The following is a 16858-nucleotide window of genomic DNA, read 5'->3' on the forward strand; positions in this document are numbered from 1 at the left end:
CTGTTTTTCAAAGAGAAGTTTCTACTTTTTACAAAGCCTATTGACACAATTTTAGCTCCTTCTGTCCTGTATGAGAAACTTTTGCAAACCTAAATATTGTTAAGGCTTTTTCATTTTGCTTTAGAAATCTTTCCTGCTCTGACATTTGTCCTAAGAGTTATTATCATGTTGTTTTAAAAAATCTCCTTTATAGCCAGCCAGGCGGTGGTGACACACGCCTTTCATCCCAGCACTCTGGAGGGAGAGGCAAGCAGTTCCAGGACAGCTAGGGCTTTTACACAGATAAACCCTGTCTCGAAAAACAAAAACAAAAAACTCTTTTATAACCAGAAGAGGAGGAAAGAGATGAATGGAATACATGTGTATGAAAGCAGAACTATCTGAGAGGGGAGATCAACAAAAAGGGGACAGGAGGAAATGTGGAAAGGGCTAAGGCCACAGCATGGCATGTATGAAACATTACCCTGAAACCTATTATCTTATGTAACTAACCTAAGCACACAGCTCCACTTACCAATCTAACTGTGACAACAGATTCTCCCCCTTGCCCTATCCCAAATATTTATGAAAGTTAATTTGCTGATTCTTTAATGCAATCTTTAAGATATGCATGGTCACCATCTCCTAGTAGCCACTAGTCTCAAGGTTTATAAAACATACACTAAAAATCGATTTCCATTCACACTATTTTGAATGCTGATCTAGTGGTTCCTGCAATGTATAACACAAGTATGTCACCATCATCCCCAAATTCTATTGAACAAAGTTATTAGTAATAGCTTCCATTTTTGTCTTTAAAATAGTTATTATCATAAACCAGGCGGTAGTGGCATACGCCTTTAATCCCAGGATTAAAGGAGGCAGAGGCAGGTGGATCTCTGTGAGTTCAAGGCCAGCCTGGGCTACAAGAGCTAGTTCTAGGACAGGCTCCAAAGCTACAGAGAATCCCTGTCTTGAAAAACCAAAAAAACAAAACAACAGAATAGTTATTATTTACTTGAGTATGGCACACATGCCAAGGCACATAAATGGTCAGAGGACACCTTTCCTGAGGTGGTTGTCATTCCTGCTGCTCTGCATACCCCAGGCTAGACAGCAGCTGAGCTCGTCCCTGCTTCCTGTCTCCACATGGAAGTGTGCTGGGACTGCAGAGCATCTAGCTGGTCTTAAAAGCACAAGTTCCATTAACTGGGCGCGTTAGCAAACACCTTTTAATCCTAGAACTCCAGTGCTCTGGGGAGGCAGAGGCAGGTGGATCTCCCGAGTCAGAGGCCAGCCTAGTACACATAGAGAGTTCCAGAACAGTCAGTTACACAGAGAAACCTAGTCTCAAAAACAAAACAAACCAGAAAGAAAAAAGGGGTATGGGGGGAGGGTCTCAAGGTCCATGGGCTCTGACAGCTAGTGTTCCTCTCCACTGAGCCATTTCCCTGGCTTGTTTTGCGACAGGGTCTCCTGCTTCCAGGTTGGCCTTGAATTCATTACGTAGCAGAACCCTGGCCTTCCGAACCTCCTGCCTCCACCTCCCAAAGCACTGGATTACAAGTGTCCACCACTACACTTGGTTTATGCAGCTGGGGATTTGTGCATGCTAAACTCAACTGAGATACACCCCCAGCCCAATAACAGCTTCTTTCTTTTAAGCACTTAGTTCAGACTCAGTAGCCTTTTTCATCACAGTAATACTAAAATAGGTTTACCTCAATATTAGAGACAGGAAAACTAAAGTTCTATAAGAAAATGTGCCTAAAATAACCCTTCAAAGGCCAGTGTTGGGGTTGGCACATGGCTCAGCAGGCCTGGCAACCCCTCTGCAACCAACCCACAAGGTGGAAGAACTGAGCCCCACAAGCTGACCTCTGGCATTCATATACACAGTAAATAGGGTAATAAAAGTAAAGGTTGATGATGCTATTTGTTGTCAATTTACATAAAAATACATCCATGTCCATCAGAGCATATTTCACCCATGCTTTACTAGCAATGTTTCTTGTCTTCTCCTTCCTCCTTTGATATTTACACACTTGTACACAGCTTCCAAATTTCAGCTATGTTGAGTTTCTCCCTGCACTTCCCCTCGCCACTTTGCTTCTGAGGACCATCCCGATCACCTAGTACTGATGGTTTGGAAGGTTCAAAACAGGACGGCCATACCAGTTAGGCAAGCCTTAGCCTGGCTAATCAAATTCACTTGGGGAAGTCTTAGAAAAGCAGATGCTTTACTCAAATTCTTACTCATATTTACTCACATTCTTACGACAGAGTAAGAATATGCAAACATAAAAATCAACAGCATTCATAGTGATCCTGAGATCAGATAGAGTTTATCTTACATCAGCTCCAGACAAGAGTTCATTTCCCACTTTTACAACAGTGAAATAATAAAATACTATAGAAACTGGTGCATTTTCTACAAACTGGATACACTGAAGTCTCCAAGATATACCATGTTCAATAGGAAATTGAAGTTTATTAATTTAATTATTACACAAGTCACATCTGACACTGAGAAAATGAAAATGCTATTTACATAAAACAACAGATTAAAAATACATACTATCTGTATTTTAATGCGTACTAGCCCCAGGATTCAAACATGGAGTCCAAAACTTGCATCTTGTAGTTCATTTACCAAGAGCCAGACCGAAGGGCAAGGTTGACAGTGTATTTCACACTTCATGTACATGGTTTGTCATCCGTGGAGGAAGACACAGTCTCTTCAACACGTGTTCCAACTTCTGAGTCTTCCACTTCAGAATCCTCAACAATTTCCTCTTCGGAATCAAATTCTTGACTATCCGGTGATTCAAAGCTATCCAGAGGTTCATTACTCAGCCTCTTTTAAGGAAAAATCAGCAATTTATTGTAAAAATCTTGAAACGGAAACCCACTATTAATCAGTATACTGATACAGCAACCCACCAATGTTATAATACCCCCAATAAATTCACTTTTACAGTGGTATATCAAAGTCTCTACAAGTGTCACATATTTCAGCAAGTCCAGTTAGCAATTTGCTGGGGTTTTTGTTTGTTTTTTTAAAGCACTGACTGAGCTGCTTCCAAAGCACAACCTAACCTGGCACTTCTCTGAAACCACAGAACTGTATGTTCTTAATTTCTAGCCAGTTGGGGACCATATTTTTAAAGTCAACACAGAGAACTAGTTCAGTACTTCAAAAATTAAGAGCATGGTCCTCCAGAGGACCGGACTTCTATTCCCAGCACCCATAGCAGGTGTCTATCACTCTCGCTCCAGGCCACACTTACTCATAATTAAAAATAATTTTTTACAAAAAGTCTTAAAATAACAACATGCCATGGTTCTAAAATGTTAAGGCAGTAATTTAATGCAAGAAGATTTGATTTGAAAAGCTTTCTTCCCAATGGTAAGATGGATTTGCTTTATAAATACAAAAAAGGCTGAGAGCATTTATCAAGTAAAGCCTGGTAAAGTCAGAGAAATCAGGCTGACTTTGAAACACATCAGCTATTTCCTGAATCTAAAGTCAGATAAAGCCTATTTGTTTTCTAAATGGCAGCTGATATGCTTATACGAACTAGAACCTAGAAATGTGTTAACTGTGCAATGGAGTAACTTTTCTTATCTTTTTCAGATGTGGGCTTATTACTACCATTTTACAGGTAAGGAAAATAAAATCCTGACAGGATAAATAACCTTCTCTATCCAAGAAACTCAATGGTGCTGACCAAACACTGCCTTCATGACTCTGAATCCAATGAATATGGAATTACCTACCTCAATTACTTCTGCCATGTACTGTACATGTTCTGCTACTTCTGCCAAATCTTTATTCTCCTTTTTCAGGCGGGCAATTTCACTGTCCTTTTGTTCAATTGCTTTATGAAGCTATAAAATGAAAATAAAGTTTAGTATTCCATAGATCTGCTCTGATCTCCAGAACCCTCCAATCAGATCACTGGCAAACCCACGCAGTAACACAGCAGGGCTCATTTTGCTCATGTAGTCAAATTTACACTGGACCAACACTCAAGCTGGTCTACCAGTCCAACTATGCTGAAATGGAAAAGAACACTACCAGAACCCATGAAATGGTAAGAATTCAATACGTACTTTCTCATTTTCTTTAAGTGCTTCATAGAGAGCTTTCCTCCGTTGTTCTGCCACTTCTTTCCAATACTGAGAGGATGGATTTTCTGGAATAAATCAGTGTTTTCCATAACTGTAAACCTTTGGCTGTGGTGGAGCACATGTCTCTACTCCTAGCACTCAGGAGTCTGAGGCCTAGACTGCACAGTGAGTCCTCATCTCAAAAACACAGAACTTCCTGCTACAAACAACCCAGTCATTTGTTTCTATTGAAAAATTCCAACCTAATTTTTATTTTCCCCGCAACATATCAGAGTTTTCAATCCTTGAAAAGAATTGCAACAGAAGGAAAATAAGTGCAGATGTATTACCTATACGGTTTAACATTTTACAAGGTTTGTTTTGTGCTAGTGCATTTTTATTTGACCTTTGTGGGGGACAGGGACTCTACCACCACTGAGCTATACTGTCAGCCCAAATAGTGCTACCTTTGAAACGTCTAGACCAGTTAATTTGCATATAGTTCTTAATTTTGAATTTGTTTCAGGCTCAACATTTTTGGCAGGAATATTGCAAAATACACAGTATCTTCAGTGTATTATCAGGAAATACACACTAAAATGTTACAATATTGAATATAAAATATGATCATTTGATTTGAGGGTCATATACCAAACTTCTCCCTTGTAAAGCTTGTTTTCCTTGGTAATAAGAGATCTAGGGAGTAAAACTTGAGTTGGTTAATCTGTTTCCCAAACAACTTTAACTCTACTGGAGATTCTTGCTTTAATCTTCTATAATCTACTGTGGATGTGATTTTGAAAGGAATCCTCCCTATTCCATTTTCTCTTAAGCTACCATTACAGATTCATATACTCTTTTCCCTTCACTGTACCAAAAGCAATGCTGTCATTGTTTTTATTTTGAGACATATATCCCAAGCTGGCTGGCCTTGAACTTGATAAATAGCTGAGAACGACTCTGAAGTGATCTATCTTTATGTAGGAACAGCATGCATTACAAGTGTTCGGCACCGTGGCCCGCTTAATTAGAAGTCATTCTTGCCACTAGTCATTTTGAGGCTGAAAATTTCACACATTTAATCAGTGTTCATCTCTTCAAATTGAATCTGTCCCTTAAACATGTCCAACGTTTTCCTTATTTTCTGATATGAGACATAAGGATCACTCTATACAGTATCCTGGATACTGGAATGCTGGAGTCAGCCATTTTCTCAAGAGCTTCAGTGCAGAATAGTGTTTACAAACCAAGAATTGTGTATCTGGTATGTTTCTTGCTTTCAGTGGAATGACTTTTTTGTTTGTTCATTTGTTTGTTTTTCGAGACAGGGTTTCTCTGTAACTTTGAAGTCTGTTGGCCTCAAACTCACAGAGATCTGCCTGTCTCTGCCTCCCAAGTGCTGGGATTAAAGACGTGCACTACCCCCTTCCTGGCAAGTGGGTTGTCAATAATCAATTTATACTAATACTCTCAACCAATTCAACAATTCACCCTTCCCTTCTCCACTCCACATTTGTATTTCCATTCACCCTATTAAGAACCTGCCTCCCAACACCAACATATTACTCATTTGCTCTATTCTAAAAAACAGGAGATTTTTCTTTGCAAAAGTACACCAATACAGTACCAACAAAAGATTTAACAAAATTCAGACAATCTGTGTGGGTCTTTTAATTCTAATGATATATATAGTCATAGTTATACTGGTACTTTCTATGATTAATGATCTACAATCACCAATGACTGTACAAACAACATTTCTGAATGATTTTAACCTAATCAGGTACAAACATTACAAGCCCTGTTTTGAATGTACTACAAAGCTGCTGTGGTTCTGTTCAATAGACCAACCATTTTCAATTTTGTCCTTCCTGTATAAAAAAAAAAAAAAAAAGTACTTTGTGCTTCTAAACTTCCTTACAACATCCCAGGAAACTCAGAACAAACCCAAAAGTTGCTGTGACTGACCCTGAACAAGCCAATGAACTTCAAAACTGAAGCAAGACTGCCTGAGTTCAAGGCCAGGTTGGGGCTACACAATGAGTTCTAGGACAGTCTGAGCTGCAGAGTGAGATTGTGTCCCCATATAAAAAAGCCCACCACAATGATTTTAACATATTATCAGTTTTCTCTTCTGGTTTCCACTACTCTCCCATTAAATACACTTTTTATTAAGTGTATTTCAGCCGGGAGGTGGTGGTGCACAACTCTAAACCCAGCACTAGGGAGGCAGAGGCAGGCAGATTTGAGTTCAAGATCAGCCAGGTCTACAGAGTGAATTCTAGGACAGCCAGAGTTACACAGAGAAACCCTGTCTCAAAAAATAAACAAACAATAAAGAACAATAAAGTATATTTCTCCTTTACCTTTATCTCCCTTTCCCCAGTGATGTTCCTATTGGCCCTATTACTTTGTGTCCTCTTGGAATATTCAAATCCTTTTTCTATTATCACTTTTCTTGTAAAAAGCCCATTTCCAGGTCTTGTAAAATTCCAATGCAATTCACTCTCACAGATGTCAATTTAGTCACTGTCCTGTTGTTTAATATCTTACCCATATCGGGGTCTTGCCAAACAAATAGTTCATGTGTTCAAATTTAGAGTATTTGCCTATTTACAAAACAAAATCTTAAATTATCAAACAGTAAGCCCACCAAATAATACACCTCCATTGTAACTTTCAGGACAAGGCTATATTCATTTTTCGTACCTTTAATCATAAGATCAAATGCTTCCTGGGCGACATCTCCAACGTCTTTATTTTCACTACTTTCTGAACCAGAGCTTGAAGTCTTGGATGTTAACTGGTCATTCCAAAGCTTCCTTTTGGACAAGCCTTTTGGCAACTGTGATGGAAATGCTAAATTACTTAGATTTGATAAACAAGAAAGCTACATTGTTCAGTTATTTATGTATTTAGGATTTTTTTTTAAAGTTATACAATTCAAAACTACCAAAACAGGGCTGGTGAGATGGCTCATCAGATAAAAGTATGTGCTGCCAAGGCTGACAACCTGCATTCAATCCCTGTGACCCACACAGTGACAGAGTAGATTCCTGAAATATGTTCTCTGACTTCAACTGTGTACTATGGCACTTAAATGCTCCAAAGCCCATGTAAACACACACATACATACCCACATGGGTGTGTGCACACACAAAATAAATAGTTGCATTTTTTAAGACTGCATTTGTAATTACATTTTTATATTTGTGTGCGTTTATGGATTTGAGCGCAGTCCTTGGCCAGAAAAGGGTGTCCCACCCTTTAAAGATGAATTACAGACAGTTGTGAGCTGCCTGACATAGGCACTGGGAACTGAACTTAGGTCCTCTGGAAGAGTAATGTGTGCTTTTAACCACAGAGCTGTCTCTTCAGCCCATAAATTTAAATTTTAAAAATCTACCAGAATACATATTATTTTAGAAATTTATTTGCAGCAACTATTTGGACTTTAAAGTTTAGCTACAATTAAAACAAACTAGTACTTAAGAAAACTTGGGGGGGGGGACTGGAGAAATGGCTCAGAGGTTAAGAGCACTGGCTGCTCTTCCAGAGGTCCTGAGTTCAATTCCCAGCAACCACACAGTGACTCACAGCCATCTGTAATGTGATCTGGTTTCCTCCTCTGACCTGCAGGCATACATGGAGGCAGAATGTTGTATACATAATAAATAAATCTTAAAAAAAAAAAAAAGAAAGAAAAAGAAAACTTGGGAACTGTTTAATGCTGATTGACCATCTCCCCACTCTAGCCCTGTACACATACCTCATTTTCTCTGCCAACAAGAGACCCATCTGCAGAAGGCTGAATCATCTTCAGTGTTCTCCTTGGGACAGGACTATTCTAAAAGTCAAGACGATTCATTATCTGGTTAGTGCTATATGATTACTTTCCAAGTTTCTATACAGTTAGACTGAGCCTTATTATAATCTAAGAGTAAAAAAAAACCCACTAAGAACACAAGATATATATATATATATATATATATATATATATATATATATATATATCACAATGCTGTATTAGAATAAGACATTGTAATAAAATGTTGGCTTAATCAACCAGCAAACTTATTTCCCAAGATTAGAGTTTGAAGAAATCATTAATAGGTAGGTCATATCACCCAAGCCAAGTTATCACACACACAGATAACTTTTCTCATTCTAATACAAAGTCTTGCTGTAATCATTGTCAACCCATCTTATTTATTTAAAATACACATTAACGCTTTCTATGGTGGCAGTGACAATTCAAATGATGTATGACAAATTTTCAATTAAAAACTAACTGTATTCTTAAAAAAAAAAAACAAACCTTCTACACTGGGATTTACAAACATTCTACTTTACAAAAGAGATAAACACTGAGAGAAAAGGTGATTCCACAAAATACTTTTCTTTAATCAAAATGATTCATCTCAGAACTCTAAATATTCCCAAACATTATGGTCATTTTGTGGAAAAAACAAAAACAAAAACCTGCTGGTTGGTTTGTGTCAAAAACCAGGACACATCTGGGAAGAGAGAATCTCAATTGATGAAGAATGGTCCATAGGCAAGCTGGGGGCATTTTCTTGGTTGATGATTGATATGAAGGCTCAGCTGTTGCCAGTGCTATCATCCCTGGGCAGGTGTACTGCGGTGAATAAGAAAGCAAACCGAGCAAGCAAGGAGATGGCCTATGCTTCAGTTCCTGCCTCAAGTTCCTGTTCTGACCTCCCTCAATGCTGGACTGTGACCGGAGACCTGAAAGCTGCAATAAACTCTTCTCCAGGTTGTTTTTGGTCATAGTAGTTTGTGGTGTTGTTTTAGTTTTTTTCAAGACAGTGTTTCTCTGTGTAGCCCTGGATGTCCTGGAATCATTCTGTAGACCATGCTGGCATCCAACTAAGAGATTTGCCCCCCCCCCCCCGCTTCCTGGCATTAAAGTGCTGGCATTAAAGGTGTGCACCACTACCACCTGGTTTGGTCAAACAGAAACATTAATAATGAAATACAATTAAAAATATTTTGTTATATTTGCTTGTGTGTGCACACATGTACACACAGAGATCAGAGGACAACTTGCAAGTCAGTTCTCTCCTTCCACCATATTTATTCCAGAGATCCAACTCAGGTCATCAGGCTTGGCAACAGGTATCTCACATGCCCAGGAATATAAGTTTTACTTATTTACTTATTAATTGGAGACAGGGTCTTTCTGTATAGCCCTGACTGGCCTTGGTCTCACACAGATCCACCTACTTCTACCTCTCCCGTGCTGGAACTAAAGGCTTGTAGCACTATGCCTGGCACCAGAATATACCTTCTAGAACACATTATAGGTGGAAGCAAGTGCATGCGTATATAATGAATAGCCCCTCCTCAACTATCACCTGACAACAGAAGCTGATCTGCTACAAGTCCATTCATTAGGAGACTGATCAAATGTCTGTGATTTAGACAAATCAAAACACCCTGGCAAGAGTAGCACAAGCCTATCATACCACCCAGCACTTAGCAGGCAGAGGCAGGTGGAGCTCTTTGAATTCAAGGCCAGTCTGAGGTTTCCGCAGTGAGTGCCACACTAGCCAGGACCACATACTTAGACGCTATCTCAAAAGACAAACAAGTAAACAATAACAAAAACAAGCCACGTCACCACATGGTGGCACGTACATTTCATCCCAGTATTCAGGATGCAGAGGTAGAGGCAGGCAGATTTCAATGAGTTTCAGAATAGCCAAGGCAACAAACATAGTGAGACCTTGTCTCAAAACAAACCCAGCACCCCCAAAGAACCCTCTAAAATCCCCAAGTTACTGTTCTAAAAATAAAATTTTGTCTTCTTTAAAATATGAAAATAGTTCCAATATATTTCCTGATTTGTAAGTTCTATTTTGAAGAGGGAAAAAAAAAAGTATCATTAGTTCTACTGGCACCATGGGATAGCAAACAACGGTGAATACTCAAACAAGGTTAGCAAGAACATGACACCACACCAGCGTGAGAAAGTTACTGTACTCCACAGCACAGAGTTCACCTTTCCCACGGTAAAGTTTCTACTGCTGATTCTTATGTCACTATTTAACCGAGGGACAAATGCCAACTGCCATGAGAACAAACATTACAACAATATTTCAGATATAATTTAGATTACAGATTAATCAGGTCTCTAAACAGAAGAAAATAAAACTAAATGTTGGATCTTGATAACGGTCAAAGAAGCCAACTGAGTTGCTGACACATGTACAGGACCACTTCCAGTATCTCTACTTTACACGTGTCAGCTTTATAAACTACAACCCAGGGATGGCTCTTCTATAACACTCCTTCCTCTATGCACATTATTAAGATAACATTAGAACAGCAGACTTCTAGATTCCACATTTCATTCATGTTTAAACCTTAACCTTTTCAGGAAACAATCTGATACCCTGCACACCCTCTCCCCAAAATAAATGCCAGAGTACACTCAGTTTTCCAACTTCTGATAATGAGTCCTGAATTTAAATTCCTTCTAAGACCTGAAGAAAGAGTTTCAGCCCAGGAGTTTGGGATCAGCCTGGGCAACATGACAAGACTTTACCTCTTAATTAAAACGAACAAATTCAGGTACATTTAAGAGGCTCCATTACATACCTTCACGTTCTCCTGGGCTCCTTCCTGTTTCTGCTTCATACTGGGATTCATTTTTCAGCTGACAACACATTAAAAAAAAAAAAACAAGCAATTTAAAACCAGTATGGTCTGTATCTGAAGGTAGAGTCTAGACATTTTTTAAAATTATTTACACCACAAAAATCTTACTGCTTTATAGCAGAACCACTCTCTGATAGAATGGCATGGTGTCCTGTACAGAATAGAGATCTGAGAAAGGGGCACCAGAAAAATCAAAACAGGCACTTAAGCAGGCTCAGATTTACCCTCAAAAACACCATCCTGCCTGTCATGGTGGCACCGGACTGTGACCTTGGAATACAGTGGCAGAGATAGGAACATATCAAACTGGAGATCAGCCTAGGCTACAGAGCCAACATCCTGTCGTCGTCGTCCCCCCAAAAAAAGGAAAAAAAATTCTAAGAAATTTTGGCTGGGGATGTCTCTCAGTGGGCAGAGTGCATACTAGCATGGCTTGATGCTCGGCTCCATTCCTAGCACAGCATAAACCAGGCCTAATGGCAACGAACAGCTGGGAAAACAGAGAAACTGAATTCAAGGTCATCCTCAGCTACGTAGCAAATTTAATACCAACTTCCCTGGTACTTACATGCAGTTAATAATTTACATTGTGTCTCATCACCCACACATGTATGCAAATACAAACAGCTTATAACCCAGTGTGAAGTTCTTCTATTTTCTACTCTATTTCACGTTAATAAAACCTTATCGGAAACCCACTCGAGAGACTCTCGATCTGTTTCTTCTTTCCTTTCGAGATGGCTAAGCAGGCAAAAGTGACCTAGAACCTGCGGCTTCGGCGTCCTGAGTGCTGGAGACTGAGCACTACCACGCCCAGGCTTGGGCAATGTTTCCCAAAATGCAGGCAATGGCCCAAGATCCCGCTATCATTAGTCAGGAGCATAGGACAGTGTCGGAGGAGAACCCACTGTCACCTACACTGGTATCACTGGAATGGAAGGGGCAGGACTCAAGACCCTTGTCCCAGCAGCAGCGTTAGCAGCAGCCTTGGAGCGGATCGGAGGAACCCAGCTCAGGCCCCGGGCAAACCCCGTGAGACCCAGCGGCAGCAAACCTTCCCGGGAGCGCTAGCCCCGCCCAACGCGGCGCGCGCCAGCCAATAGGAAGCGCGAACGCCAGAGCGCGCCAAAACCGACCCCAGCAATGGCGCAGCCCCTCCTCTCAGCTCGCCCAGCTTTGCCTTGCTACGGGACCGAGACTACGGGCCGAGACTCGGATCCCTTCAGGTCCTTGCCTCTCCCGGCCGGTTCCCCGAGGCTGTCGAGGCAGGCCCGGCTTCGGGCCAGACGGGCGACACCGCTACCGGAGTTGCTCTCACCACCACCCCCACCACCACCCCCGCGCCCTTGGACTCACAGGCCACGGTGCTCCGTTCCGGGCGAGCGAAAGAGCGAGACGACCCCCTGGCAGCACGCCGGGAGCAACGGCGCCAGAACGACCCGAACCTGCGGACCGACCGGGTAGCTGACGTAATGAGAGGTGGGGCCTCGGCAGCCAGCCAATCGCCTCTTGCCGCCGCCCACCGCGCACTGGATTCCGTGCGCCTGCGCAGTCGGCCGCGGCGCCTGTAGTCTTTGGTTAAGTCACTAGGGTTCCCCTTGGCTAGAGGTCTGGGTCCTCTTTCCTTACCTTCTGACCGTCTGCCAGAAGCTCATGGCTTCAGTCCTCTACAGGTACTCTGCTGGGAGGACAAAGGACCTACTTTCACTGGCGGCAAACACGGAATATACATATATTTTTCAAAGGTATTTTATTTGTGTATTCTATGTTTAGTTTTTTGTTTGTTTTCGAGACAGGGTTTCTCTGTGTAGCCCTGGCTGTCCTGGAACGATGTTTTTGTTTTGTTTTTTTGAGACAGGGTTTCTTTGTGGCTTTGGAGCCTGTCCTGGAACTAGCTCTTGTAGACCAGGCTGGCCTTGAACTCAGAGATCCGCCTGCCTCTGCCTCCGGAGTGTGCCACCACCCCACAGCGTATGTTTAGTTTTTAATAGACATACATGCAGGCATGCATGCCTACACCCATGGACAGGGATGCACACATGAAATGAAGTAAATAAACAGATGAAATATGATGGCTAGAACAGAAAGTCATACTGGGAAAACATGGGCCCAGTGCAAGCTAACAAAAGTTGAAACTGAGGAAATTTTAACCATATGAATTTTACTGTATATGAGTTATACCTCAACTGGTTAATGAGGTGGCTCATTGGTTAAGAGTGCTTGTTCTTACAGAGGACCTGGGTTTGGTTCCCAACACAGACATGGTGGCTCACAGCCATCCCTAACTCTAGTTCCAAAGGATCTGATTCCTCCATGGGCACCAGGGTGAACGTGAATCATTTAGGCAACACAGTCATATGCAGAAGTTTTTAAAATTGGAAATTACACATCAATAAATCTGGAAAACAAAAGGAGGGATGCACTATAAGGAGTTCCTGAATACTAAAACATATAGGCAGCCCAAAAATCCTAAGTTCACAGCCAGCCAGGTTACATAGACAGAACGCAGATATGGTTACTTAAGTCCAGGATCTACCTTATTAGCCAATAACGATTTAGAAGGAAACAGAACTTGTGTCTAGGGAATCCCAGTGGTCTAGAGGCTGAGAAAAGTCAACGTATTTGTTACTTGTTGCTGACAATACCTGACAAGTGCAGCTTCAGGGAGGGTTTGTTCGTGCTCACAATTGGAGGGTACAATCCACCATGGTGGACAAGGCGTGGCGGCAAGAGTGTGAGGCAGCAGATCCCATGCATGCAAGCAAAACATTCATATGCATGCGAACTATCTCACACATGCTGTTTCCCTTTAACCAGCACAAATCCCGCTAAATGAAAAACTTTCCTTTTTCCACACATAAAGACCTGGATTCTATGGTTCTGCCAGTTATCAGTTCATCACCTCTCAGTCCCAAATCCCCTGGCAAGTTCCAGAGGAGCTGCATGTATGATCTGTCCTTGGAGCACCCATAACTTCCCATCCACTCATGCGCCAATGAGATCTGGACTTCATGTCTGGGTGAGGAAAGAATGCCTGGGGGGGGGGGGGGAATTCATCAGTCTTGCTACTCAGAGGGGGGTTTGTTTGTTTTTCCCAGACAGGGTTTCTCTATGTGGTCTTGGCTGTCCTGGAACTCATTCTGTAGTCATAGAGACTCGCCTATCTCTGCTTCCAGGGTGCTGGGATTAAAGGCTAAAGGCGTGAGCCACCAGTGCCTGGCTGCTGCTCCATGGTTTTAAAGACAATTTTCCTGAAGAATGTAATATGAATCTGGGTGAGACAGCTTATACCTTTAATCTCAATAGTAACCTGAGGCAGGAGAATCTTGAATTTGAAGTCAGCTTGAGCTATGTAGTTAGACCCTATTTCAAAATGCCAAAAAAAAAAGAGAATCTAAGAGGACTAAGGAGATGGTTCAGCAAATGGAGTGTTTACAGACTATGACCCAGGAGCAACATGGTAGGACAAAACTGACTCTTGCAAGTTCTCCTCTGACCTACACACACACACACACACACACACACACACACACACACAACGAGTAGGTAAATGTAACAAAGAACAGAAAAGAAAAGACATAAGGAACAACTCCTACCCTTTCCACCTAAATGTGAGATCCAGACCGTGGAGAAACTGCATACCCTATGGGACCCCACCCATGGAACTTTCTGGAAATATATGCTCTGTAGAACTTGACGATAACCTTTCAGGGTACCAGAGAAAGCTCTTCACAGGGAAGCTCTCAGAGGAAGCACTCTATGATAAAGCTGCCCGGGGGGGGGGGGGGGGGGGGGGGGGGGGGCAGTATGGCCGGGAGCTGCTGACTGCTGCCCTCTGCTGACACTGATAGCGATTAGTTGTCACCCTTGTGCTCCACCAGGACAGAAATCCGCTTTGGGCTCCCTCAGTGCTTTGCAGCGGCTGAAGAGGAGGGGATAGCAGCGAGTGAGGCCCTTTAAAGCTGCACGGTCCTCAGTACCCAGAGCCTTAACCCTACAGGCACTACAGCTCTAGGGAGCCTAGGGAGCCCAGCTGCGACCGACGTTTGGGGAGTCCTTGGTGGTCAGCACTGGCCAGTGTTACCAGCTGTTAGTCTAGGGTCTGAGCAGGAGAATCACTGCAAGTTCAAGTCCCGCCTGTCCACATGGCAAGCCTCAAGCCAGATCTGATTGGTGTGGGAGAATGATCTGTATTCTGTCAATCATATTTTAATAAAACGCTGATTGGCCAGGCAGGAAGTATAGGCGGGTCAATCAGACAGGAAGTAGAGGCGGGGCAATGAGAATAGAATAAGGCTACGGAGGAGGAAGGTCCCTCTGCCATTCCTGTGCAGACCACCGAAGAGGCAGCAGCATGTAACTTGCCCAGCTGAGAAAGGTACTGAGCCCGTGTGGCTAACATAGATCAGAATAATGGGTTAACATAAGTTATAAGAGTTAACAAGAAGCCTGACCAAATGGGCCAATCAGTTTATAACCTTATGGAGTCCTGTGTGTGATTTCTCTTTGGGATTTGCCGATTGTGGGGTACCAGACGGGACAGATATCCCAACAAGCCGGCCCAGTCATGTTACATCTGATCTCAAAGACAAGTAAAGAAAAGGCGGGCATGGTGGCTCATTCCTGTAATCCTAGGACCTAAGAGGGAAAGACAAGAGGATCATTACAAATTTAAGGCCAGCATTGGCTACATGATTAATAATTACAAGCAAGCCTAAGCTACAGAGGAAGACCTGCCTTAAAAAAAAAAAAAAAAAAAAAAAAAGGAAGTCAGGGCTATTCACTATGAAGACTGTTATGTCTCCAGACTTCAAGGGAGCTTATGCTGGTATAAGAGCACTACCCGGTTGAGTGACAGTCCTTTTGCTGAAGTTGGCCTATGTGGCCAGGGAGATATAATAGCTGCCAAGGAAATCAAGTTGCTCTGCCCCCCCCACAACATGAACAAGAGGAATGTGTGCAATGAGGTCTTATAAGCTGTCATTAACACAAGCAATGACTTTAGCAGATTTGATGGTGAGTGCGTTACTATAACTCCAGGCAAGTGCTTTACCAGTGAGCTACATAACCAGCCCAATGAGGAGTGGATGTCTGTGTCTGTTCCTTTCTATGTAGCATGTAATAGTCCTACTCAGCTTCTTGAGTGCTACCATTACAAGTGGGCATCACCACATCAGGCCCAGTGGCCTCTCAATGCTGCTTTTCCTGTGCTCATTACCTACCTGGTGCCCAGGAGACACAAGTCCCTGTCATCTGTGTCAACTGTGGGACCTTGGTGCATTTCAGAAGTTGAGCAGAAGCAGGAAGTCATTCCTATTTACTCCTAAAGTGTCTCACCTCCGCCCTCTACTGGCAAAATGTCAGTACTAGCAGCAAAGGGAAAAATAGTTCAATACTGTCTCTGTGTGTGTGTGTGTGTGTGAGAGAGAGAGAGAGAGAGAGAGAGAGAGAGAGAGAGAGTATTACCTTCTGGGGGGGACGGGTGTCAAAGGACAACCCCACAGGAGTCTGTCCCCTCCTTCTACCTTGTGAGCTCAGCAGTGAGACCCACCCAGACCAGTTTTTAAACGGCTAAAATAAGGACTTTGAGCTGAGAGGCACAGATAGATCATGTAGCAGAGATGTGACTGTTCCCCTAGGTTCTTTTTTTTTTCCCCCCCGTTGTTTTTCAATTTTGGTTTTTGGAGATAGGGCCTCACTCTGTAGCCCCAGGTTGACCTCCAGCTCCTGCTCTGCCAGTCTGGGCTGCCTGTCACTCAGCTGCACGCCTAGCCAGGTTCAGCTTGTAATTACTTGTATTTTCCTGCCTAAGTTTGTTAATCACTTCACTTTCATTTTCTCTCCAAATGAAAATGAGCAAAGCGTCAATATAGTTTTTAGAGATGCAGATGGTGACTGAGAGGTGACTCAAGGGTTAAAAACACTTCCAGAGGACATAGGTTCTACCCCCAGCACCCACATGGCAGCTCACAACTGTCTGTCACTCCAGCTCCAGGGGAAATGACACCCTCCTATGGCTTCCACAGACACTGCACACACTTCATTCACAGACATACATGAAGGTAAATCACCCGTACACATA

At 42.5% G+C, this 16858-nt stretch overlaps 1 protein-coding gene across 3 annotated transcripts; it reads right to left on the reverse strand.

The window, feature by feature from the left end:
- Nucleotides 1-2450: 2450 nt before the first annotated feature.
- Nucleotides 2451-12270, reverse strand: Gmnn (geminin DNA replication inhibitor). 3 transcript variants are annotated; one of them, XM_048428110.3, is made up of 7 exons: nucleotides 12133-12270; nucleotides 10717-10774; nucleotides 7862-7939; nucleotides 6802-6937; nucleotides 4096-4178; nucleotides 3760-3870; nucleotides 2451-2838 (listed from the first exon to the last, which is right to left on the reverse strand). In XM_048428110.3, the coding sequence occupies exons 2-7, from the start codon at nucleotides 10765-10767 to the stop codon at nucleotides 2677-2679; spliced, it is 621 nt and encodes a 206-aa protein (XP_048284067.3). In that variant the 5' UTR covers nucleotides 10768-10774; nucleotides 12133-12270; the 3' UTR covers nucleotides 2451-2676. The 3 variants fall into 3 exon arrangements, with proteins under 3 accessions (XP_048284067.3, XP_048284068.3, XP_085555442.2); XM_048428111.3 differs by lacking the exon at nucleotides 12133-12270 and adding an exon at nucleotides 11695-11836; XM_085699316.2 differs by lacking the exon at nucleotides 12133-12270 and adding an exon at nucleotides 11476-11567.
- Between the last annotated feature and the right edge of the window lie 4588 nt (nucleotides 12271-16858).

The sequence above is a fragment of the Myodes glareolus genome, chromosome 14 (genome assembly GCF_982192425.1).
Source record: "Myodes glareolus chromosome 14, mMyoGla1.1, whole genome shotgun sequence".
NCBI lineage: Eukaryota > Metazoa > Chordata > Mammalia > Rodentia > Cricetidae > Myodes > Myodes glareolus.